The following is a 27,300-nucleotide window of genomic DNA, read 5'->3' on the forward strand; positions in this document are numbered from 1 at the left end:
GTAATTTAGCAATTGTGCTTGTCCCGCCTTTTTCTTTTTTTTCACCCCCCCATCTTTGATACAAAAAAAAATAAATGAAAGAAAGAAAAATGCCTTGGCATATTTTTCTGAAACTCAGCACAGAACAAGAGAACAGTTTTCTGAGCTGTTTAATGCTGAGCATGACAGATAGCAACTGAATTGTCTCCTGAGCTGTTACCTGAGAGGTATATAATGAAAAAAAAATTCATTATAGACTATAGAGTAATGACCAGAAGTCATAATAGCCTGGTTGTTCTAGCAAGAAATTAATCTTATGTTTTTTCCTTTTTCTGATTTGCTTCTAAATGCAATGGAAATGTATTATTGTACAGCATCATTGATTAATACTGTTTTCATTAACCTCTAACAACAATGTGAAAATTATAGGTGTATACACCTCTTTAATGAAGCATTTTGTTTTCTATTAAGTGCAATTCTTTCACGTTACAAAACTACAATATGAGGCTGAACAAACTGTCAGCAAGTTTCTTAATACTCTAATTGTAATAAAATACAGCCTTTACAAATGTCTGTATAATATCTGTGAATTCAACTGAAACGTTGTCACGTAATTCATGTAACTGAGGGGAAAAAAAAAGTTCAATTACTTTCTTTTCTATTCACTGTTTCCCAGTTTTTTCAGTTGGGGTGAGGGGATAAACTTCGTGTGCTTTCTTAAAAACTACAGGGAAAGGAGCTAAGCAAATGATATGCATCTTTTACCTAAACAGTTCCAAGATTATGGGGTTATGTGGAAAAAATGCATATGAAAAGCAAATGTTAAATGGTAAAGTATGTAGAAGATCAAGATGGCAGCACAAATTTGGGCTGTTCTGTCTCATAAACACTTTGTTGTTAATACTAATGGCAGAAAAGTCCATATATCTATGACTTTCCTCTCAATAACCATTGTGAGGGAGAACCAACTTAATGCTTTATGTAGACATGAAACAGAAGTCCACAACAGAAGTCTTTATAGATCTTGTCACACCAAGTACTTCCATCCTCTCAGCAAACAGTCAGTTGTCTGCAAACACCTCACTAGCTGCCTCTTTAGTTTATAATTGGTGCAATTCCTACACTTTACAGTTCTTTCTACTGATTAACCAGCAGTATAGTATTTTACCACAAGCAGTTCCTGTCAGACACTACTCTCTATCCTTGTTTTGCTTTTGACTGTTTCGTGAAGAATCAGTAGATCCTTTTGGAATACTGACTTGTAATACTACCAATATACATATTTTTTAAAAATTATTCGACTGCATTTAATTTTCTGGTGTGAATTTGTGAGAACTTTACCTTTTTTTTTTCCCAACACAGAACCCAAAGCTGGATACAGTGTCCCAGCAGTGTTAATATTGATGTTGTATCTGGAACACTGCCTTTTCTAGTTGAATCTCTTCTGTTCATACATTCTAATTAAGAAAGGGCCATTCTCTACAGAAAATTAATACAATTATACAAGATTCCATATATATATACACAGTAGTGTTTGCTTATTGGGCTTGTTTTCACAGACGTGTAACAGGTATCAGAGCAGCTCTGATAGAAATTTGAGCAGTGACCTCCAGCACCGCTGGATTTGAAAAGAGGATGTGTTCCTATTCATGCTCCTCCTGTTGAACAACTTTGACATGGCTTTCATGACTCATATACTAAATTTTTCCTTCTCATGTTCACTGCCCAGCATTTTTCTATTGTAGACAAGGATGTATCACATTTTGCTGTGTTTTTTTCCCCCTGTAGATTCACTATAACCTTTCTTCTGACAATGATCCTTGGTTTATGTTGTTCAAACCTTGAGAAACTTGTAAGCATGGAAAAAACTGTCTGAGGCCCATTTCTTGTGACATGGTTGTAGACATTGGTTTTTGGGTTTTTTGGACGACACCTGTAAACCCCCAGTCTGTACCACCTACCTTTCCTTCACTGATGGATCAGGGAGAGAGACACGCCACAGTATGGCAGCAGTTCAGTTCCCACTCTACGTGTAGAATATTCTGGAATCACCGTGTTGTGATATTTCTAGTCTAGCTGAAGACAGTGTGGAAATCACCCAAAGTGCCCGAGGCACCAAGGTGTGCCCAGAGGTGCTTGTGACGCTGCTCTGGGAGCAGCACGGACACGCTGCCTCGTTTGAGCGTTGCAGCCCCGCTCTCCGCGCTTCCCTCACCTCCTCCTCACGCCCAAGGGCGCGCCCGCCCTGCCCCATCCTTGTGCCGCCTCAGCCCTTCCCGCCGGCCGGGCGGCTCGCCAGCCGCCTCCACACGGCGAGGGAAAACAAACCCGACTGTCAGGCGGTCTCGAGCCGACAGCACCCGGGCCCAGGGCTGGGTTTCTTCTTCAGAGGGTTGTTGTGGCCACCCCGTTCCGTCCCGGCGCGGTTGGCCGCAGCCCGAGCTGAGGAGGAGCAGGGCGCCTTCCCCTCTGTTTGCAGCTGTAGGTGTCTGTCGGGGGGCTCCGGGCGCGCCGCGCGCTCCCTCAGGGAGAGCAAAGGTCGCGGGCGCGCGGGCGGGAAAGCGGCGGAAAGCCTCGGGCTCACCTGCGGGAGCGCCCCCCGCCTGGCTCCTCCCCGGCCCGGCCGCGGCGCCCCCTCCCCCGCTGGAGGGGGCGGGCAGTGCGCGCTCGGCTCCGGCGGCGAGCTCGGCTGGAAGGGCGGCGGAGAGAGTGGCGTGGAGTTGGCGGGGATCCCCTGCGAGAAACGGCTCGGGACGGGTGAGGAGAGCGAAAACGGGCGGTCTGGGAGCTGAGGGGGGCACCGCGTTACCCATTTTTCCCTGCCGCGTTGGCTGGGGCCCGGTGGGCACAGGACTGTGGCGCGACCGGACGGAGCGCGCGGGCTCGGGGGACGTCGCCGTGCGCTGGAGCTCGCGGCTGTGGCGGTGGCTCCCGGCGCCGAGGCGCCCTGGGTCGCTGCTTTCCTCAGCTCCGTTAAACACGCGCCTTTCCAAAGGCCGAGGGCGCCGGGGCCTCCCGGGCGTGAGGAGAGACCACGGCGGCTCTCCCCGCACGACCGGCGGGTGACGCGCGGGGAACTGGCGGAGCGCCGACCGTGCCGGGGCAGCCCTTCCCCCGGGCGCTTCTCGGGGCTGCGCTGGCCAGCGGAGCGGGGCCGCCCCGGGGCGGGCGAACTCAGCGGCCGAGGGGAGAGGGAGCTGCCGGGAGAACAGACTGCGGTAAGATCGGATTCCGTCTTCGGAGTCCTTCTTCGTAGTCTCTGGGGCTGTCAGGAGCGGGGGTCTTCCCCCCGAGCGGGGCCGGCCGTGGCTGCCCCGGAGCTGCGGCTGCGGTGCCGCAGCTGGAGGTGCTGCTGCCGGCCTTGGGTTCCAGGTGGGCGGGCGGGGCCTGGAGCCCCCGCGGGGCGCCGAGACCGCCTGCTCGCACGCATTCCTCCGGGGATTCCTGGCATTCCTGGGCAGAGGGCACTCTTGACTTCTTCATCTCCCTTTTATTCCGGGAATCAGCGTATTTTTTGCGAAAGGGTGTGTCCGCATTGTGTGTGTTCTTTTTCATGGGAAAAGTTTAGAATGGCAGTTCTGCCATTTGTTCTTCTTCCAATTAACTTTGCATCTGATATAATTTATATCCTTCCAATTTGATGACAGCTTTATGGAGAGATCAGTGCTGCGATAAAACTTCTGTGGTGAGTTTGCATTAGATTTGCAGTTAACCGTTGTTGCAGCTTTTATCTTTCCCTTTTTTTTAGCATGCATACATTTTTAAAAAACTATTGCAGTGCAAGTCAAATGATTATCAAAATAGAAATAGTGGAGAACTCTTGTTCTATTTTTCTGAACATCTGCACTGTGTTTATCTTGTGTGGACTCCTAGAAGTGAGTTCTGTAGGTGAATTAGAAATCCCCATAGTGTATCCTGACTTGTATCCTTGACCATGGGAACACCCATGGGAACTTGATAGATTCAGTGTCTGACGCCTCTGCTGACAACTGTCATATGTCTCGTAGTTATGAATCTCTTTATAGAGCTGGTTTGAACACAACTTTAAGATTTCTATAAAAATATAATTAAAATGGCAAAACCAATCTACTGTTTACTTTTTAAGGGTGGTTTGTAAGAACTTGTTTGACTAGCAATTATAATTTCTGCAAGTGTCATAGTCATTGAATTGTCTTGGGGTTTTTTTCTCATGTTAGACCCAGGAGAAATTTGCTTATGCTCACAGTGTGTTCTAAGCCAGATGTGGTTACTGATGATTAATGTAAAAGTGTAACAAGTTGCTATGATTTTTTTTTTTTTTTTAAATAATTGGGAGTGTTAGTTTGAACTTCAGTCTTTGGAAAAAGATAATAAATTGAAATGAAAACTTTCATACATTATTGAAGCCTACGATTAACTGTGTAGTAAGCATTATGTTTTAGAAGTTTGTTATGTTGTGGAAGGCAATTATACTGAGACAGCTGCACTTTTAAAATGGAAAACTGTAAAATAGGAAAACAATGCTTCTAATTTTTGTTAAAATTCTCTTAGGGTATTAAGATAATCTTTCACATGAGAGAAGATGATGGTTTTTAGCAGACAGTTTGTTGTTTAATATTAGTGAGGTTTTTTTAAATTAATCTGAGATAAACAAAAATGCAGTGCTTCAAATGAAGTATCTTATAAAGGGACTGATATTTTTACATGTGTGTGTTTACAAGTTAGAGGTGTTTCTGAAATATGTCAATCATAGGAAAAGTGTTCGTAGTTGGTTTACATACACCTTGAATTGCCACTAACATTAACTGTTTCTAAATGCCACCTAAATGCAAATACACACTACAAAGGTAACTAATGTTGTGACAGTACTAAAAAGGCCTTATATTGCTAACCCCTTGATTTCTGAATTTGTGGTGATATTTGGAAGAGCCTGTCTACTCCAAGAGTGTATCATACAACTGTTTGGTGTTTTTTTGTTTTATTCTCATTATCTGACTTAGTTGCATTCTACTTTTAAATCTAATGAATCTAGACTGCTTAGGCTGCCTGAATTGCCTCCAAGCAAACCACCTTATTTTAATTTTTGTTAATTGCATTATTAGATCTCACTGTCATTACTAAAATGTCTGAGAACACACTTAGGTTCCCCTGGCAGGGTTTATATGGGAGATGTGGAATTTAATTCACTGTAGAAATAGTCTGTGGCATGTCGTGTATAAGGAATTTTACCTCAATAAAAGGATGACAAAGTTGAAGAAAAGAATTGGTGACAGTTCCTTCTTCTGGTCTACATTGTGTAATAGGAAGTTGATCTTTCTGAGGGTATTGGTGAAACTGGTTTGTCTGGGTTCTGCAGTGTCATCTGAAATGTGCCGGTGAAATGACATGACCCCAAACGTGGGTTTTTAAATCTTTTGTCATGGAGCAATGCAAGATGAACATATGTGCTATGAATTTATTCAGCCTGGATCATAGTGGGCAGGTTGTTATTTAAAAATAGCTACTGAAGTATTTTGAGGCCAAATAATTCTGCAGATGTAAAAATTTAAAACAAAAGTAGACCATCACAGATTCATTCTGTAGTCTGCTGTTTTACTCTTTCTGCTTTTTGAAGTCATAGTGATGATGATGATGTCATTATTATTATAGCCTTTTGACTATGGAGGTAACCTGAAATCTGTATATTAATATCGAGCACATAAACACGGAACAATGTTCAGCCTATGGCAGTATCTACATATGTTGATGGAAAGGAATTGGCAAGAATCTGGTCGACATCACTGGTACTAATAGATTTCTGAGAAATGGCAACAAAAGCTAAAATAATGGGGCATTTCTTTCACTTCTGCACCCTCTCTATGCAACTCTGAATGGCAGCAGAAATGTTGTAGCTACCTACTGGCCATGTGTTCAGATAAAACAGGCTTAAGAAATTTGTATTTCTTTTATCTGTCCCACTTCTCCATCTTTTCTTAGGGGTAGGAGGAGGTTATCTTCTACCTGATCAGTTCAGTGATACCATTCAGAGGCAGGCTCTGCAAAGGATTAGATCCTTGCAATGTTGAGATTAACAAATGTTTTGAATGGCCAGGATGAGAAGAAGGTGTTAGAATTTCTCTGGTTTTGTTGCTAGGTCTCAACAAACTGTGTACAGAGGAAGGTGGTACAGACTTGATGCATCCTGAACTTAGGTTTGGTAATTCTGTTTTTAATGCATCTTGACTGTTGTGTTGGAAGGATATGCAAAAACACAACAAATAGGTTGGTTTTGCTATTTCTGTTCTTAATTGGCAGAAGAATGGAGAATCCACTCACCGAGAATGCTACGTTACCAGGTTATTGTATGAGGGAAGGTGTTTCACGTGCTTATGGAGTGTTTATGCCAGGCATGTTTATCTGGAAACATGAACGCATTTCAGAAACTGCTTTGACCTTGACTCTGAATGGTGTTAAATCAAAATGGTAGTATTTTTCAGTATAGCCAAGTATGAAAATTTAATCTTAAACTCACAAAAATTAACATGTTAAGAATGCATGTGCTAAAGATTTAGTGGCGTGGTAGTCATGGAGTTGCTGTTGTTTGGGATTAGAGCTCACTGTATTTGTTCTGATCTTGTACCATCTCTGCCAACAGACCTGGCAGCCTCATTGGAGGATTTTATTCAAAGGTAGGTTTATAACCTTTCATTTTATGTGAAATAAAGTGGATGACAAAATCCATAACCAGACATTTTAAGTATATAGTTTCATTTTTCCAAGAATGCCTCTAAATTTTTAGCCAAATGAAATGTTTTGATTTCTGTTGGTCCATCTTTTGTATTTATGAGTTTCATTAATCAGGCTAACAGTATGAGATTTAAAATTAAGATTCTGTATTAGCTTTTCACATTCTTCTTGATTTTGGTAAAAATAGAGAGCGATGAGGAATAAATGTAATTGGAGAAATGTCTCAGAAAGCACTTAGACTGCAAAAAACCACCAGGGAGATTGGTAAGACTGGAAGATGCTTCAGTGATTACCACAGTGTCCTCTTTCTATGAGGGTCCCCAGGCAAGCCAGGAGTCATTACCACTCAGTAATGACTCTCAGTAGTCTGAGCATGACCATATTTTGACTCCAGGCATTTGCAGCAGTTTGTAATACTTCAGTTGCATGTGCATTGCACCCACCTTTTAAAAGTAGCTAAAATGTGGATCTGGACACTAAATACAGTGTGAAAAGGAGATACATTGTCCAGGCTGCCCCTGCTTATTTATTCATACCAACATGTGTTTATGTGTTTGTGTGTGTGTATACATAAACTCTCATACACACTTGCAGAAGCCTGAGAAGTAATTACCAGCCATTAGCAATGTTTTAACCCTATTTTAAATTCTATTGAAAGATACCTCTAAGACCTGTTGGAGTTTATTAGAATGGAAGATGTATTTAATGTACATAAAGATACACAAAAGGGGGTAGTTATTTGCATTCTATTTCAACATAAGCATAATGCAGAAGTAGGGTAAAATTTAAACTTTTATATAGAGATGGGGGAGTGTTTTCAGTGATGTAAATAAAGCTCAGAATATTTTGTAGGCCTTGTTGAAATTAGTTGGGGTATGCCTTCAGACGTTTATTTGCACGTTATTAGCTGTTATATGCAGGGAGCAATGTTCAGCAGTAGCAGCCTTTATTTACAAGAACAATTGGCATCTAATGTTGCATTATAATTCCACAAACACTTCGAGCTTCATAAGGAAGCAGCCCTGCCTCTCTCATTTCCCCCAGTAATTATGCTATCCCAGTGTGAAGGTGAGAAGTGTGGCAGCGTATGGGAGCTGGTTAAACCTATGCTCGCAGGGCCCACACCAGGTCACTTTGGCTGCATAGGCCTTATAAGCCCTTTTAAGTGATTCAGTCCAGTGCACTATGAAGCTTCTTTCCTCTGTGGGGTTTTCTAACCTCTCTCTTCTGTACTCAGCTTATGTCTCTCAGACAGAGTGTGATGATATCATCTTGTTCTCTGGTGGGGCCTGGGCTCAGGGCCTGCAGTTCTGACTGCATATTTAAATTTGAAAACGCATGGCTGAGTTAGTTGAAAGAAGCTAGATGGGTATGAAGCCAAGTATTTAAAGAATACAATGTAATTAAGACAAAGTTTAACAGTTGAAAAATGGGAGGCATAACTAGCTTGAATACACATGAAGCTGTGGCCTTACATTGGCTGTATAAATATGACTCCTACAGCCTATTTTACATGTAGCTTTTGTACTTAAATACTTGCATCTCCGTAGAGATTAACTCTGCTCTGTGTCTATATAGGTGAGACATTGGTCTTCGCAAGCAGCTGTACTCATAGCTCATCATTAATTTTGTTCAGGAATAAGTTGTGCACATATAATCAAGGTTATGCAAGTTGCATCTGTCTGGTTGCTGTAAATGTAACTCATGTAGACAAGATTATAGTTTTTTGGTGGGAATAAAGAGAAGAAGGCCCAGTGAAATGTCACATTTAAAGTGAAGGAAAAATGTTTGGAGTATAGGAACCTTTTATTATTTAATTATGCTAGATAATTTTATAAATAAATGTGTTCCTGAAGCACTTGTAAAACTTTTTAACAAAGGTTGCCCTAGCTGTGTCCCTTCCTTTGAGAAGGGCTTTCTAACAGACTTTTAACAAACCTGACATTTTTTGCTCAAGCCTCTAAAAATATGAACAGGATGCTCTCTTCTATTTAAACAATAATGATATCATTGGGATGTACTAAGATAATTTCCTTTGGAACAAAATACAGTTTCTAACACTGACAATTGGAGGAAAATGTAGTGAAACAACACATAATCTCTTGTGGAGTGAGTGTAATCATGTCAGATGTTTGGATGCAAACCAACTATTGTATTTGAAATCACAAACCTCTTTTAGAATCTGTAAGTATCCTTGTGTCCTCAGCCATCATTTCTCTCAACACTTAACACATATGAACATTATTAAGAATTTGATAAAGTAGAAGAGAGTATATATAATAACATTTCCTCTTGATGACTTTATTTTTTTTTTCCTTGTTTTTAACCTTCTTTGCAAGTTTGTAAGAAAAATGAGGGAAAATTGAGTGTGGTTGTATCGTGTATATAGTCAACTCTGAAGTAAGTATTTATAAGGTTCTGTTGTTTGCTTGCATTTTGTATTTAAAGTTTATAAATATTAATTGTAGTGCTGTAATGTCAGGATACTCACAAGATAACCCCAGTAATTGGATCCTGTTAGTGGCAAGACCCAACTTGTACAGGAGCTTGTATCTGAACCCGTATGATGAGATGAGACAGTAGCATGGCACAAATACACTTGGGCAGGTGTTTATGTCCATATAGAGCTTGTACCACAGTAACCATGAATAAACAAGTGCAACTCTCCATCTCCCTCCAGTGATTTAACTATCCCATTCTGCAGGACCTGCGACTACTCACTACAGATCACATGAATTAGTTTCTTGGAACTGTGTTTCAGATACAGGTAGATTTCTGCTTTAGTATACTTTTATTATGTTTGGTTTTGTTTCTGATTCCCTTTTATTTATGATTTGGGAAAATCGAAAACATTCCTTCAGTAAAGAAAAAGAGAAGTTTTAAATAATGATGCAAAGTATATAATGCAGTGGTAATAGTTTAGAACATTACATGAGAAATTTGGGGGTTTCTTAGCATTTTCATCATAAACAAAATTAAGCCTTTACTTTGCACTCAGTAAGCGAAGTTATTAGGTCATGTGTTACTTCCTCTGGGGATAAATCCTGTAAAATTATGACCACATGAATTCATACATAGCAGATAAAGAAAATTGGATATATATATATTATGTCCTTGTTTTTAATAAAACTCTGAAAATTTATGAGACCTGAGGATCTGCCAAAATGTGGTGTTGTTGTCTTACAGCCATTGAAGCAGATTTTCATTTGGAAAAAAAATAAAAAACAGCCAACAAATAAGCCAACAAAACCTGCTAGTTGTCACACAGCTCAAGCATTTGGCTGATCTGTCACATACTTTCATAGGACTAACAAGATGTTCTACATTTCAAACATGGAGACTTCCTCACACACAACATTTTTCAGCCAGAGGGAGTATGAACCAAGTTGTAAGCAAGTGAACAGTATCTTTTACTCTAATTGCTTTTAGTTGTTTCTTCTACTGACAGTCTTTATTAAATACAGCCTCTTCCTGTCCTTGGAAAGGTGACTACTAATATTCTGTTTTATTGGCTGGCTATCTGAGTAGGGTTGTGTAATACTTGGGGGGAACTGAAACTGAAATTCTCCTTTCTAAGGCAGCAAAACCAAAGATCATCCACTTTGCTCCGCTGCATTTTGGGAGAAATTGATAAAGTAGTATCTGTAGTGCATACTAACCAAAGCATGGCTGTTGGCTTTCACTAACAGCTATGGAAGAAAAGAATTACTTGGAATTTTCATCCTGCAGGAGGAAGTTCTAACTTGTCATCTATAGGCTGCCATCTGAAATCAGAATAGAGAGTGGTATTTTTCACAGAATAAAAATGAAAGCAATTAATTCAGAAATGTTGACATACTTCCTATAAAAAAGTATTTCTCTGGGTCAGTGTTCCTGGCTGGACTTCATTTTTCATTATGCACCCAAAGCTATATGACTACCGTATTTAATCACAGCTTGTCAAAGGAAAAAAAAACAACTCACGTTGCATTTATGAAAGGCACAGACCTGCATGGCTTCTGGTGTGGAGGCTGGAATTACTGCTTTTGGAGGGAGGCTTGCATGGCCCACTTGCATTGTGGGTGTGTGGTCCTCCAGTATTTACTTTTCTTTGTGGGCACTGTGCATAGTTTGGACTGGCAGTGGGTGTGAATCTCACTGCAGGGAGCAGTGCAGTGTTGGATGTACAGCTCTGGAACCACAGGGGATGAAGCAGGTCACACCTGGTCCTTTCCTCTTTACACTGCACCAGTTGCTAATACAGGTGCGTGGGGGGACTGGAGCTAAGGTGGTGCATGGCATCTAGTACTAAGTGCATTTAGATGGAGTGTTTTTTGAAGAATATAATTTGCTAGCTTTTTATGAAATATGTAAGGCTGACTCTGCCTATAGCGATAGGTCAGCCCTGTCTTGAATGCTGAAGATGCCTTGATTTGGTCTTGTGTCTGTATGATACCAAGCATAAGTCCTTGCAGTCTAACACTGGTATATGGAATTTTGAAAAATACGTGCCATGTGGCCTAGGTTCACTGGAACTCCTGATTGTTTTCAAATATAGAACTTGTCACAGTATCTTTCCTTCCAACAAGTAGGAAGAAGAGGTGGGACATTAAGCTTTTTGGGCTGGTTTAAATGGGAATGAATATTTGAAAACTCAGTGGTTTGTTTTCCAGTTCTTCATTTATCGAAATTTTAGGTAGGTCTTTGATGCTAACATCAGAAAAGCTGACCAATAATAAAATAAATCTCTGAGTAGTTTTTTTTTCCTCGCTGATGCCTGCAGATATAGTATGACATGATATATTGTAAAAAGTCGTTTGTTATAGGCCTTTTGAAAGTTTTGAATTTTGACCACTAGACAGAGAGTGGCAGTTTACAGACAGTGCTGGGGAAAAACAAATGGTGACAGTTTCATTGTATACTGTAGCTATCATCATTTTCTTTCTAATAATTGGGGGGAATAACTGCCAGATGTGCTATAAATACAATTTTATATAGACAAAAAAACCTCAAGTAGGAAAAAATCTTAAATGGGGATAAGGAATCTGTTGGAAAGATAGCAAACTTGTTTCAGATGTCTTTCTGTTGCTGGATATTGTCAGTTTGCTCTTAAATGAGTTTTATTGTCTTTTTTTTACAGTCCCATATATAGAATTTTAAAATTGCACTTTTCTCCCTTCTGCTCTCTGTAAGCAGTAGATGAAATACACTTATCCTACCCCAGAGCTATCTTCCACATGGACTAAAAGGCGCAGCAGCCCAGGCCCATTTTTCTTTTGCAGAAGCAAATTGTAGATAGGGTTGACAATGATGAAGTTTCCCCTCATACTTGCAATGTATGTTTGTGACATTGTTTTCCATCAAGTGTAAAAACATTACAGTTTTGCTCTTACCATGAATTATCCTGTCTGCTTCCTTTTCTTTACCCTCACAGAATGTAAGTTTTCCTTCCTCTTCTCTCCTAAAGTTACTTCCTGTCCTTTTTCCATAACGCTGTCATTTGTTATTGACCTAACACCCACTTTGTGTGATATTGCTGATACTTTCTGAATAGTCAGCTGCACAGAGAATCCATTATTTAGCTTGGAGAGCAAGCTCAATGTTATGTAAGGCTGGAGAACAAATTTTATAGTTCCTTCCTGGAATTTTGCTGTGCATGTGAAATATCTGGAGTAAACAGCCATAAACTGTTACATCCTGCTTTTTCAAAAAAGACACTGATTAAATAATATGGGCCATGAGGAGTTTTTTTTTCTTATGGTAATAAAATCTGGAAATAAATTACATGGAACCAAATGTCATTTGGTAATTTAGCCTCAAATAGCTAAACATTTTCAGAATTCCAAAATATTCAGAAGATAATGAGGTATGCCCTCATCTTCCTTTAATGAAAAATCTTCAGGTGATCCAGTCTGAGGAGACTCAGGATTGGGATATTGGATGTGGGGGAGTTTCTGGTTTTTTGACATTAAGGGAGCTAGGGAGGAGTCCTAGTGCCATAAGAACAATGAGATCTCTTTCATTCTTCCATATTCCCTCACTAGATGTATGCAAAAGGAGCATATGTGTAATGTGAAGCAGTACCTTTGAAGCATGTGTGGCTCTTTCAGGAGGCCAGGGAACATATCCATTGGTGGGGTAGTGTGTCCCGCCACGCTGGTCACCATCTCTGCCTGGACTGTGTGTCCCGGCAGCCCTGTCTGTCTGTCTGTCCGTCCAAGGCAGGTGGTTGGCTCAAAGGCTGGAGCACAAAGCCGGAGGTGCTTTGTAATGAGGGTGTGTGGGCAGGATACAGGAGAGCAAGGTTCTCATGCAGAGTTTGGCATTTAACAGGATTGGGAAAGCAATTTTTGTGAATAAATCTGTCATGTAGATTTGGCTAAAGAAGAACTGAAATGGGTAGTGGAGACAATTCCATGCCTTTGTAATGCTGTAATGTTAAGAAGGGAAGAGACCTGTCTGGCACAGGGGTATATTTCTCAAAGGCACTCTTTTCTGCTAATGTTGTCAGGGACAGCAGCCAGGGTTCCAGATGACAGAGGTTTTCTTTTTTGTCAGGCAGGTCTCACATAGCTCCTGTTAGCTAGCTAGAAAATAGCTGTGAAAGGAAATGTTTTTAAAGAATTTAAACAAAAAGTTTTTGACCTGTTAAACCTTCGGTGTTCATCTCCTGTGGCTCTTTGCAGAGTATCATATCACCACCGAACAACAAACTGCTACAGAAGAGCATGCAGAGTATTGGATTTTCAGAGATGAAAGCCTCTGCTGACAAGTTCTCTTTATAAACAAAAATGTCATAGTTTCTATTTTTGGCAAAAAGAAGTTGTTCCAAAAAATGAAACCATTTTTGAGTAATGATAAAATAATGGGACTTCCATACCCACTGAAGTCAGTAGTTAAAATGAGTGTTTAAACACCTTTATGAAGTCTAATTTTAGAAAGAAGTCTCAAAAGTGAAAGGCTTGAGCAGCTTTGAGTGCCAGTTTTGTTTGTTTGTTCATAGAAGTTTTTAAAGGTTGCTATCCCTGACAATGAATTTAAAACACAAATTCAGTTTGAAAGTTTCTGCTCACCTCAGGCAGTCCAAGGCCATGTTGCTGACAAAACAGGTGATCCCATCATTCCATGGTGCTTTACTGCTGACCTGATTGCAAGATGCTGATGGTTGTGTGTCATTGACTGTATTATCTGTTTTAGCAAGTAGAATATTTTCAAAAGAAACGAATTTCTTGAAGCAGTCTTTTCTTATGTTCTGATTAATTTGTATATGATGTTGTAATGATACTTGTTTCACAGATATGAGATAGGAATTGATTTTATAATAGAATGATAGTCTTTCACCTAATTAAAACTTTAACAGTCATTGCTTCTGTTTTCTGAAAATTGTATTTTTAAACTCTGAGACAGCAATTAAAATTACTAGCAAGACCATATTGTTTAAAATTTAAAGTAGTAGCTTGGTAGAAGACCTTGGATTTGGATTTATATCCCTCTCTATTTAAAAAAAAAGCTTCTTTTTTAAGTAACTACAAGTATGTAACAAGGAGCTACACAAACAGGGAAATTGCCTTCCCAGCTGTCATTTAAATATCTAACCTCTTTTCATAAGCTGAAGAGTAAACAGACTGTTTTGTCATAGCATTTGAGGGCTTCAGCAGACTTACAGAAGATTAAAACTGGGCAGTTGTAGCTGTCAGGGCCCCCAGCTGTCAGCTCCTGCACTGTATCAGATGTCAGGATTTCAGTCGGTCACAGCATGGAGCACAAGGCTGATTTCATTTACCTGAGTATGCCAATCTGCAGTTTTTCATGACTGAGGTATGTACTCAGCCATCAGAGTTTTCAGATGTTTTCATTTTTGACATGGTGACATCTGTCAGAGGAATAGGACAAACAGATGGGAGAGGAACAGCTTCAGTCCTTTTATCCTCCTCTGTTGCTGTAACCCTGCCAGAGCCTGAGATGTGACTGTATGATGTGTGTGCAGGAGAATGACTGCAACTGTAATTAATCAATTAACATAGTTTCAGGATTTCCTCAGAAAGGCTGTGTGTGATGAAAGCCAGTAATGCTTTTTCTTTAATTTAAAAATGCTTACAAAATTGCAAAACCACTTTTTTTGTGTATTGTAAAACAGCTGTTTGATATAATGTAGTTCATGTGAGTATTACCCAATGCAGCTTGACATCCTACAAAATAGAAATTCTAAGTAAAACCTTCAAATATTTGAATAGTAGAGTCATCTGTCTTTTTTCTTGTTGATGTCATGGGAATTTATATGTGTAATTTTTTTTCCACAGTTCCAGAAAAATAAAATGTGTTATTTAAAAACCAGTTGGTTTAGCTCTTTTATTTCTACAAAGTTTTATCCTTTTGTACAATAAAATGTAAATATAATAAAAAATAAATGTAGAGTTTTATTAGTACAATGCATGTGAAGGAGACAAATACACATACTTCTTTATGGTTTTAAAGACAAATTAAACATATTAATTTAAGGTAGATTATTCACCTAAATATTGCTTCCTCATATAGAGGAGAGTAGGTGTTTTGTGGTTATTTTTGAGGGGGTGGGGGTTGTTTGGTTGTATTTTTCTGGTTATTTAATATTTTTAGCAAGTTTGCAACAAGTTTGAAAGCACTGCTTTTGCCGTCACCCCTAATAGACATATTGTAATGTATTGCTTATCTGTTCCTTATACTGATTGATGTAATTTATGGTTTTTTTAGCTTTTAGGTTTATTTTTATTGACTCCTTTTTATATTTTTTAGTTGATACCATTATTGATAAATTCAGATAAACTTTACTCTCTTTATAGGTCTGCTAATACAGCTTGAAGGTGTAGTGTAAAGTTTCATATGCTGAGCAGTTTGTCTTAGTGACATCCATAATCTGGCTGGAATTGCCAGGTGTGGAGAGCCTTTTGTAACGATGTTCACATATTCATCCACTACAGATGAGTGCTACCAACTATGTGTAAATCATGGGTTTCTCTCACTTGCACGGTCACATGCAAATGTGCCATGTGTGACTTTAACTTACAAGCCTGCTGTTGAGGAGGAGCTGGAGTTAGTTGGTTTTTAGAGAGAGAAAGTGGTTTTTGAGGGGAGCTATCCTGGTAGAACAAAGAATTGGATGGAAATTAGTATACTGTGAATATTGAGCCAAACTTTTTCATTCACTGTCAGGAAAAATGAGAACTCTGCTCTTGACTAGAATATCTGAGGGAGGTGGTTCCTGCTGAGATAGACAGGAGAGTGAAACTGGCTGCAGAGGTTTGTTTTTCCATGAGATACCCTGTTGTTTTGGTTTCCTCCTGCTGATTACCATCATTTAGTGATCTTGGGTTTGTCAGGCCTCAGTGATGACTCAACTCCCCAGCTCAGTTCAAAAGTTTATTCCCTCCAGGTTTTGTATCAGTCTCACAGTCTTGTGTTCCATTCTTTTGTAGACACAGCTCCTACTGTCACTGCACTGCCTCTGCCTTTAGACAGTTGGCTCATAATCTGCCACAAACAGTAAAGTAAAACTGCCTGCAAACCCAGCTGTTAGAGAAAGAAAGAATGGCATTTAACATTAAAAACACAGGTAGGGTTGAATTTATTGTTTTCTAGATGGAAACAGTTTTGGCCCGTATAGGCTGGAGTTAGCATTCCCATTGCTTCTGAAAAAGGCACTGTCAACCTTGGAAATACTAGCAGTGTTTTTCTATTTTTGTTGCTCAGCAAAGTATCTTGTTTTAAAATAGCAACTAGAGTTTTTTGGAACAAGTTTACATTTGGGAGATTGTTAAATTAATCTGTAGGAAAGTTTATTCTTAGGGGTGACAAGGAGATAATAAATGAAAAAGTTTATTTTCAGATGTCATTAGAAACAAATGTTGAAACCCAAGTACCTAAAAACCACAAGTCAGAGGAATGAGGATATTGACCTTCCTTGCAGTGCTTTAGTTACCTGAAACTCATAAAACCTAAAACTACCTGGTTGTGTTTTGTTCTCCTGGGCTTATATTTAAATGTTAATATGGCTGGTCCTAAATGCTGGCTTAAAAATGATCATTGGTTTGTGAAGGGTACAGTCTTTCAGTAAATATAGTGGAAATACCCAAAAGTCATGCTTCAATTCAAAAAATTATACCAGAGTTGCTTATATTTGAAGTCATTTGATTACAAAGCAATGAGCACCAACTGTGTGAAGGTAACATTCATAGAATAACATTACATTGATCCAGAATGTGTCAGTCTGGCATTTGTCTTTGTATCACAGCGTATTTGCTTGGGGCTTGGGTAGAGCTTGGATATTGATTTCCCTGCATATTGCCATTAGTCTTCATAGTTACATTGAATGGTGGAATAAAGTAATTAATGAAATAATCTAACTTATTTAAAACAATGACAATTTTGTAATTTTTCTCCTTTTCAGGAATAATCCTCTGATAGACATGGAGCCGTATTTTGCTGGTTTTAAGCACATGCACCAAGACTATGAAGTCACTCTTGAGCTCGCAAGTGAAGAGACTCAAAAAACTAAAAATGCGCAAAATTCTAGGGCAGGGTCTTATGGTGTCAGCATTAGAGTCCAAGGAATCGATGGACATCCTTACATAGTACTGAACAATACAGAAGGATGTTTGTCAGAAAATCCTCCTCCTCCTGGAAAAGAACAGCAGGTCATTCCTCAGACTGTAAACAAGCCAGCCACAGACTCCAATACTGCTTTTAAGTTGGAGGACAAAATCAGTGAACGTACAAAATTTGCTGGAACACAGCACATGCAACCGTCTATGCATAAAAAACTGAAGATAACCAATGTGGCTGAAAAGGAAAGTGGAATGCCAGATTTTAGAGATGAAACTATGAAATCTTCATATTTGTTGAATTTTCAAAGACATCCTGAACTTCTGCAGCCTTATGATCCTGAAAAAAATAACTTGAACTTGGATAATTACCAGTCTTCTGTGTGCAGTAAATCTAAGTCTTTTGCAGATGAAAAAACTGAAGCAAAGCCTTGGATTTCCTCATCTAAAGTAGCATCCCTACAGAAAACAAATAAGTACCTTGCAGAGCCAACCAAAGCAAATTCAAAAAAAGTACGTCTGAACAGGTCAGTAGAAGATTCAAATCAGCAGCTGCTGGATTGTCCCAGTAGCGCTATCAGCCCCAGTGACACGTGTGTTTCAGAGTCATTTTCACCTGCAGGAGGATCCCCGTGTGTTAGCCCCACTGCTTATCCTGAGACAAAAAAACCTAGACCAGATGTTCTTCCCTTCCGCAGGCAAGACTCAGCTGGGCCGGTATTCAATGACTCACGGAGATCATCGTCCTCATCCGCTACTCCCACTTCTGCAAATTCCTTATACAGATTTTTACTGGATGACCAAGAGTATGCCATCTACGCAGACAATGTTAACCGGCATGAAAACAGGAGATACATTCCATTCTTGCCAGGAACTGGTCGTGATATTGACACTGGTTCACTTCCAGGAGTAGATCAGCTAATTGAAAAGTTTGATAAGAAAGTTGATGCTCACAGAAGAGGCAGGTCAGGAAAAAGGAATAGAATTCATCCAGATGATCGTAAAAGATCAAGAAGTGTTGACAGTGCCTTGTCATTAGGACTTGATGTAAATTCTGATTCTGTAGGTGAATTCAGTAAAAGCTTGGGTAAGTCAACTGAGCACTTGCTGAGACCATCTAAAGTTTGCCTTCACAAGCAGTTATCCAGAGATCAAAAGTCACCTTCCAAAGAGATGAAGATTTCTGCTCGAAGTATTGGAAAATTGCAAATGCCCAATAAAGACACTCAGAGTGGCAGTTTCAGCTCTTTGCAGCACCATAAACGTACTGGAGCTGATACCGAGAGCTTGACGGGTAGGTCAGCTACACTCCCAGGACAGAGTAAGAGAGAGGAAGTTAAAACAGTAACTTCCACTTTGTTGTTGCCAAACCCAATCACAAGTACACCTGAATCAGGAGCCAAGAAGATCTCTGTAAAAACATTTCCGTCCGTCCCTAATATACAGGTAATTTTGAATTTGTTCTTTAAGCGGTCCTTTGCACTCTAGCATACGAAAGCTGCCATATTGTTAATTGTGTATTTTTCTGGTCTTCATTAGCACAAACTCCCATCATACAATACTTTCAAATGGGACTGTTCTGGAGAAATGTAAATATAAATTTTTTGTTGTTGTTGTAAGTATGGAAAACCTGATTTGTAACAAAACTGATTTTTGTATGGGTAAAGGAAGGTGGTGAGGCCAGACAGATTCTCGTAAATGATGTTATGATGATTCTTAAACATAGATGCACAAAAGTAGAATGTGAAAAGATATGTATGCAAAATCAAGTTGTTTTCTTTTTTCTTCTGGTGTGAAGTGTAGTTTCTTATTGTAGTAAGCCAAAATTCCAGTGGCTCTTTCAGAACTTGAGGTCCATAGTACATAAAAGTTTTCATTAATAGGATAGAATGGAGAAGTCCAGTCATACCATTTGTATTTATAACTCTTACAGGATTGTTGTCTTTTGACATTTTACTTTTATCTTTTAGGCAACTCCTGATCTCTTAAAAGGCCAGCAAGATCTTGCACAGCAAACTAATGAAGAGACTGCTAAGCAGATACTTTACAATTACCTTAAGGAAGGGTCAGTAAACATATTTAACTTTTGGATAGGAGACTGTATTTTCTCAGTATTTGTCTTCTATTACACTTAAAATGTGAAACAGTAAAGTGAAAGCTATAATTAAATTAAACATCTTTTTCACAATTCTGTATCTCAGCTGTGTCCTCTAAGGACTAATTATAGGATCCCCAAGTACCCAGGCTATCAAGACTTACATAAGGTATTGTACAGGATATGATTAAATGCCCTTGAAACTTGTGAATCAGATTATGGTTTGTCTTTTAAATACATCTGGAATTAAAGTTTGTATAATACAGAGGTTATTGGAGAATCCAGATCATACCTCATGGAAGTTTAAGTGTTTGGGTTTTTTAAAAACAGCAACAACAACAAAGTGTTATTTCCTAAGGTTTGACAGAGGCCCTCTTGTTGCTGTGCCTTTAATCCTTTGTGCACCTGTAACTCTTGGTATTTTCTACTGATAACTTACTGAAATATAAAGGAAGGTTTAATTAAAAATACATGATACATTTAAATTTCTTTTCATTCCTGATATAGCAGGTTCTGGGGCCTGTTTAAGTGTTATTTTATGGTACAGTAGTCAGGGCTTGTAAAGCCTAGTACAACTACTTATTTTGGTCTGTTCGAATAATATACGTGCTGAATATGTCTTTCCACAGCCACAGTCTTACAGAAGAGATTTGCACTTCAAGAGTTCAGTGATCTTTTTTGTTTGGTTGCCTTTCTAGAAAACAGTTGGAATACAAATTTTTAACTCCTCCCTTTAAAGATTTTAATAAATCATAGTTAAGATAATTTCTGATTTGTTTGTATTATTTTGGGTGTTTTTGTGGAGATTGTAATTAGTTTGGACACTCCGAATTTGGTTTCATGTTAACAAAATAGTAACTTTGATCATATAATTGCTTATTTGTACTGTCTATTTTAGAAGCCCTGATAATGATGATGCAACAAAGAGGAAAGTGAATTTGGTTTTTGAGAAAATTCAGACTTTAAAGTCAAGAGCTGCTGGAAAGACGCAGGTAAAGAATTCTTAATTTGCTTTGATGTGTTTCAATTGGTGCAGTATTCAGAGAGGGCTTGGAGAATCTGAATCCCCTTACTGACTTTAACTAAGCTATTAATGTAGTTCCTCAGGAGTATAGCTTAATTTTGATGGTATGAGAAGGATTAAATGCTTATTGTTTATTATTTTATCCTCTATGAGATTAAAAATGAAAATTTTTTTCTTCATATTCTTCTTAATCTAGATATACCTGTGCTTTTTCAGAAGATTTTAAATGTAGTTGCTGACAGCGCAGTTAACCTTTTTAAGAAATCTCTTAGTATTTGAGAAGGAGTTGGAGCAGTGAAGAAAAATGTTAGGCACATTCACATAAAATTTCTTGGGTAAAGATAAAATTTCTTGGCAGAGATAAATGTTAGTCTTTTGACTGCAGTGAGACAGACATGGAATGAGAGACTCATGTAGCTTTTGTTATTAATGACAGCATTATTTATTTGCAAAACACACCCTAGGAAATTACCTAAAAAAGGTATTTGAAAAATCTGTCTTAAGATAAGGACATGCTTTCCTTTGATGTCCATTTTGCATAATTAGTGATATCTCAGTACAATTGGCCCCAAATACACATGATTTGATTCATATGTTGCTTAATTTGAATTTTTCTTTATATTTGTATATTTTCTGTTCTACTGTCAACCTGCCTTGAGCAATTACTAAGAAGTTTTATGAAAATGAAATCATGGTTTCTTTGAAAATCTTAGCTTGGCCTGACCCATATGAAAAATCCCTGGTGAGCTCAGGCAGTTGATGGTACACTTTGTTAGTCTTGCTTGTAACTTTGCTTTAGATTAAAAAAAAAGAAACTATTCTCAAGGAACATCTTGGCTTTGTGGGAATAAATGTCTATATTTAATTGTAGGTTTCGGATTCTTCGGCTGAAGTAAAAGCATTGGTGGAACAAAAAGCAGAACTTGAAAGGAAAGTGGAAGAGTTAGAGAAAAAACTGGATCTGGAAATTAGGGTACAGCACTTTGTTGTTATAAAGCTTCTGACTATTTCAAATACACTTTTAAAAATAAGTGACAACTGATCCTCCAGCTGAACCCCTTTTGCTTCATATTCTTCTTAATCCAGTTATACCTGTGCTTTTTCAGAAGGCTTTTTATTTAAAGTGTGGTTGGTCATAGCATTGTTACCCTTTGTAAAAAATCTCTTCTCAGTGTTTGAGAAGGAGTTAGGAACAGTGACTAAAGCACATGCACAAAGAATTTCTTAGGTGTCTGCAGAGGTAAATGTTAATCTGTTGGTTGCAGCCAGACAGACATGGACTGAGAGACAAACTATTACTCATGTAGCTGCTGTCTACTATTTTGCTTAACTTTTGGTTACAAAATTCAGAATCAGCAAAATTCCAAAGAAGAGAGAGAGGCTACACGAGCAAGCCTGAAAGATCTTCAGTTGCAGCTTGATCAAAGTATATGTGAAAAGGAAGCCTTAAAAAAGCAGCTGGAAGAAAACGAGAAGGAACTCAGGCAAAACCTGGAGGAGTGAGTTAATTCTAGAAAAGTTATCATTGAAATTTGTACCTTTTCTTAAACCTTTTAAATTAAAAGTACCTGTGTCTCCAGAATATGTTGATGGAACCAGATGAGTGACATTTGTTACTGTAGGAAGTGTGTCTACATTTAAAAGAGTTACGTCTTTAGAATATCTAGAAGGAAGAGAAAGATTGCTGAATTTATAGTTTTCTTCTTAGTGCAAATTGCTTTAATATTTCACAGTCAAAATATATAGTTCAAGTCTTTGAAATGTGGAAACGTTTGAATGGCTTGAGTACCAGGTCTGAAATAAAATACAACTCCCCACTTAAATACCTTAGAAGATTTGTCATTTTTACCCCTCTGACATTTAATTTTTCTGCCTCATTATATCCCATTCTCTTGTGGGCAACATGGGAATGTGTGTCTTTTTAGTACTTGAATGAACAAATTAGTATTTCTACAAATTAAAAAATCCTGTCTGATTTTTACTGATGAGGCTTTTTCAAGTGAAGATGGAACAGGAGAAACACCAGACTGAGATCAGAGATCTTCAAGACCAGCTCTCTGAGATGCATGATGAACTGGATAATGCAAAACATACCGATGAAGGGGAGAAAGAGATTCTGATTGAGGTTAGTTACAAAGTACCAGAAGGAGGATCAGAAAATCAGAAAAATTGCATGAGAAGAGGGGATTAAGATACTGGTGGAAGAAATACATGCCTTTGCTTTTCCTATTCTGTTAATCCAAACCAATGTACCATTATTAGGTGACCTAAGAAAGCATGTTACGATAACTGCATTAACCCTAAAAGGAATACAAAGTGTAAGTACCATTGTTTTGTGGAGCAGGAGAACAGATATCTTAATGGTTGACACACAGGTGAGTTATCCACTATTATCAGATAATCTCAGTCAATTTTAGCAATTAGGATTTGTGTCAGAACAGGGAAGATCAGTTCAAAGAAGATGTATATATTATCAAGGCCAGATGAGATTCAACTAAGAAAATTAAAAGAACTCAACAGAGCAGTCTCTAGATTGTTGGCTTTCTATTGGGACCAGGGAGAAAAGAGAAGGGGTAAGAGTCTGGAGAGGAACAAAAGAGTTACAGGGTTTCTGTCGCCTTGGGATGAAAGAGGAATTGTCTGTAGCCGTGGTTATACTAATAAACTGATGATGAAATAGAAACACAGCTTATTAAATTTGTTGATAAGGATGTGTAAGAGTACCAGTGCAAGAATGTTAAAAATGTTTGCACGTAAGATCTGCTGAGTAGAATTAACTACCTTGTTTTGTATGGGTGAGATTTGATTACTCTTAAATTACTCTCTTAAATCTCAGGCACTGTAATTGAAAGTTGGACACAAGTAGGGGAATATCACAAATGATGGTGCTAGTACTGAAAAACATTACCTATGAAGAAAGACTTCAATCTGAATGGAGAAGTGAGGGAAGAGTCAAAAACACATCTTACAGAATGAAAGGTGATAGTGATCAATTTTTCTATGTTGTGTGGAGATAGAGTGAGAAATGACAGACTTAGCTGCAGAGATTTAAAGAAAGTGTTAGAAAAAGTTTCTGATACTGATATTTAAACAGATACTGGTAATTAAACAGAGGAAGATACTCTCAGGGATGGTGGTAGGATCGCTTCCATTCTAGGCTTTTAACGGCAGAGTAGGTGATTCTGTCAGGAATGGTTTAGATGTACTGATCCTCCTTCAGTGCAGGGGAAGCCTACATTCTCTTTCGAAAGTACAATTATTCACAGCTTGAGAAATACCGAATTAGAGAATTCTTGAAGGGGTACATTTTTGACTGTTTCTGTTACTCTGTATTTTGTATGCATGCATGTCTTTAGTTTTCAGATTCACTGACTATCCACTCCCTTCCCAGCAATTTGGAGAGGGGAAATGACCTCTAGGCTTTACCCTGGTGGGAGGAGGAAGGGTGTGAAGACATGGACTTGGTTGGGAAGCACTTGTTTTGTCTTCAGCACTTGAAGAAGCAACTTTATTTATTCTTTCCAGCAGAAAAGAAAGCAAAGAATTATTGCTGAGTTTGTTCATCTTGCAGCTGGGGGGAAAATGCTTTGTCTTTGTTCTTATCTACCTTATTGCTACTGAAAGTAGGATGTAGGAGTGACTCCTGTATTATTTGCAGATGGCATAACATACACCATTAAAATCTCTTGATAATTTTGCAGCATCAGACATGTTGACCTATTGTATAAAACATCAGCTATATGTTATACTTCTAGTAATATTAGGATTTAGTAAATTTTTAGCTTTCTATAAAAGCTGTAAAAAATGTCAGTCAGATGAAACGAAGTTGTCCTTGGGGAGCTTATGTGCTTTCTTTCTGTGAAACATAAACAGAACATTCACATGGGCTATTTGACACACAGCTGTGTTTAATTTTGGGCTTTAGGAGCTGATGCAAATGAAGCAGGATCTGCAAGAAGTATTAATAGCGAAAGATCAGCAAGAAGAGATTTTGAGAAAGAGAGAGAGAGAGCTCACAGCTTTGAAAGGAGCACTTAAAGAAGAGGTATCCAGCCATGACACAGAGATGGATAAACTTAAAGAGGAACACAATAAAGAATTGCTGGATCTACGACAGAGCCTGGAGAAAGCAACAGAGGTACGTAAGTGATAACAATTACCTCAACAGGGAAAGGTCGTATGTTTCTCAGATGCTGTATACCAGATGCTTTCAGGTACTACTATTTTCTTAGCAAAGTAGGCAAAGATTTAGGCTAGGAGATTCTTGGCTGCTGAGAATAAGTTTTATTTCATACACACCTAATGTTTTGATTGTTTGTCACACCTGAAGTTGTGGTCATTTCTTCAAGCAGTTATTCACTGCATTTGCTTAATTGCAAACTTTGAGGGAGAATATATGGGAGTATAGTGCAGAGGACCATTTGCGTGTCTTGGGTTAAACAGAATCACCAAAACCTTGAAGATGCCCTTAAAGAGCACCAGTGTGCTGTGCCAGTCATAGTGTTCATATAACTTCTACCAGTTCTCTGCAGTTCTTTGCGGCCCATTGTTCCTACATTCAGCTTCTTGTGTCACATCCTGTTCCCTGGTTGCATTGTCCCACCTTGTCCATTCAACTTCTTTTTGTGTTTTATTTTGTGTCCTTTTCATTTATTGAACATAGCTTGTTTACTGAATGGTCAAAGGAGTCCGAGCACAAGGAAACAGCAGGGTTTTGGGTGTTTTGAATCAGACAGGAAGAAGACAGAACTGAAGGAATTGCCTCTTCCAGCATCAGTAGGAAGTCTTTGTGAGAGGGAGAATAGGAACAAGTTTCAGATGTGCATATTTGTTACTGTTTTCCAAAAGATGTCCTTTGTGAAATTTTCTTTGTAGAGGCAGCAGGTAGGAATATATTGACAGATTTTTTTGAGATGGGGACAGTTCTCTGAAAGTTTTGAACATTGTTTTTACAGTGACAGCTTTTTATGTCTTTTCTGTATTCCCTTGTTTTATTTCTCAAATGTTTGAGAAAATTTCTGCAGGCAAACTGTGCTTGACCAATGTCAGAACTGTAGGCCCAGTTCTATGCTTAAAAATACCCATGCTAATATATGTTTTTTTACCTACACGGGTCTTAGGTGAGTTGTAGTTACCCTGCTGGTTGTGACCTAAAACATAATAAAGAACTGAGGGAAAATTAGGCTTGAAGCTCGAAAGAAGTTTCCAAAGCTTTATATGCTGTGAGCAAAGTAGGAGCTCGTGGAAGATGCTGGATAGATATTGTATGCTTGAATTCTGACAAAAGATTATCCTTTTAAAGGATTGTTTTTAAATGTGCAATTTTCTTCAGAGGTTAGAAAATTTTATAAATGCTGGTTTGTTTATGCAGCCTAGGACTTGTACTTGAGATTGTTGGGCTTTGCTTAAATGTGTTGTTTCTCTTTGTTTTACATCATCATGAAGATATTTGAGTTGTCTGAGCTGCATGAACTGAATAAACTTTTTTCTTTGAGAGAAAAGCAGAACATTTAAATTATCATTTTTTATTACACAGTAATTGTAGTGACAGCTCAACCTCAATGAACCATCTTTCAAAGTTAGTGCATGGTAATTTACTGTATTTCAATTATGGAACTGTAATTATGACTGACAAGAAATGAAAGAGTAGTCTGTTTGGCATAACAATAACACAGTCTGGGAAATGGCTCTATGACTGGGTTGCTGTGGCTTAGAGATAGTTATAAATAGCATTTATTTACTTGCATGACATAGTCTATATAATGGTAAATTTAATAAGATGTTCAAAAGTGAAATTTATTTGGTGTTGGTCTACGTACCAGTTCTCTTCCCATTTGAGTTGAAATTTTTATTTGAAGTAAAACTTGTAACATGTTTAATGGGAAGGTGGTGTTTTGTTTCGCTTTTGTTTTTTTTTTTTTAATCTTGCTAGTATTTGTACTCAGTGATTTCTTGAAGCACAACATTATTTTTATGCCTGCTGGCTGAGATTATTTGTTGAGTTTGATATATCATTTATCAGGAAAGTATAACCATTCTCTGCAGGAAGTTAGCTGACTGATCTGGTGTGATCTTATATATATTGTTAATTCTTTGGATTATAATTAATCTGAAATACGCAGGAGACATATACAATTGAAGCTACTTGGCCTGCTAATTTTTTTTTTTTTTAATATTATTGCAAGGTGGAAAGATTAATACAGGATGGCAGGGCACAAGAAATCTACATCAAAGATTAGTGGAAAGGGTCATTCTGTTGTATTTGTTGAGGAAAACAGGAGTGTAAATGCTGTAATAGTGGTTTGTCATACAGAAAATGTGGATACTGATGTTCGATAGATGAGGTTGTATCAGGATCTCTATGTACAAGAGTATTTGTACTTAAGTTGCTTCTAAATCATCCAGATTTGTACAATGAATAAAGGTGTTCCGTGATATATAGGCTGTTCAGGAAGTTTTTGCTGGGAGAAAGGAAGTAGTTTTTATGCCAGTGTTAAATCAACAGATTTTTCGTCTGCTGGAGGCCTCAGTTAGATTGGCAAGTAACGTACAGTGCATTTAGTCTGTGTGATTAGAATGCCACATAGATCTGTTCGGAAATAATGTTAGAAACATACTCAAGGTTATCTGGTAGAAGAACAGAGCAGGGTTGTTTGTCATTAGGATTCTGTTCTCATGTTCACTAATGTGGTGCTAGTTTGGGGGGTTTTTGTTGGGTTTTTATTGTTGTCATTATTTGGTTTCTGGTTTTTTTAATAGAGATTTTTATGTAAAGCCACAAATATCTTAATAGATGTTATTTTTCTTTGCTACAGTTTACCTTTTTAACTTATTTTTGTGTTTTGTCTTTTGCTTGTGGTGGTCTTGAGATGGCTGTGACTATTCTTGATTTCATAGCTTGTTTATTGAAACTGAGAGCAGACTATTTTCATTTAACAAGA

General features: G+C 38.3%; 1 protein-coding gene across 7 annotated transcripts in view; it reads left to right on the forward strand.

Annotated features, from left to right (window-relative positions):
• Positions 1-2,656: 2,656 nt before the first annotated feature.
• CGNL1 (cingulin like 1) overlaps positions 2,657-27,300 on the forward strand; it is a 55,330-nt gene continuing 30,686 nt past the window's right edge. For 3 of the 7 annotated variants that reach the window (XR_004242907.1, XM_032123362.1, XM_032123359.1), the window contains exons 1-8: positions 2,659-2,736; positions 17,087-18,686; positions 19,211-19,305; positions 20,234-20,327; positions 21,231-21,332; positions 21,710-21,858; positions 22,349-22,484; positions 24,285-24,497. Coding sequence is in view for 6 of the 7 variants with exons in the window: in XM_032123362.1 (XP_031979253.1) it covers positions 17,106-18,686; positions 19,211-19,305; positions 20,234-20,327; positions 21,231-21,332; positions 21,710-21,858; positions 22,349-22,484; positions 24,285-24,497 (2,370 nt within the window). In the remaining variant the exon portion in view is untranslated. Of the gene's footprint in view, positions 2,737-3,081; positions 3,198-3,626; positions 3,665-16,115; positions 16,253-17,086; positions 18,687-19,210; positions 19,306-20,233; positions 20,328-21,230; positions 21,333-21,709; positions 21,859-22,348; positions 22,485-24,284; positions 24,498-27,300 lie in introns of those variants that run through there. The other 4 variants (XM_032123358.1, XM_032123361.1, XM_032123360.1 and 1 more) reach the window with 4 other exon arrangements.

Source organism: Corvus moneduloides, chromosome 13 (assembly GCF_009650955.1).
Source record: "Corvus moneduloides isolate bCorMon1 chromosome 13, bCorMon1.pri, whole genome shotgun sequence".
Taxonomy (NCBI): domain Eukaryota; kingdom Metazoa; phylum Chordata; class Aves; order Passeriformes; family Corvidae; genus Corvus; species Corvus moneduloides.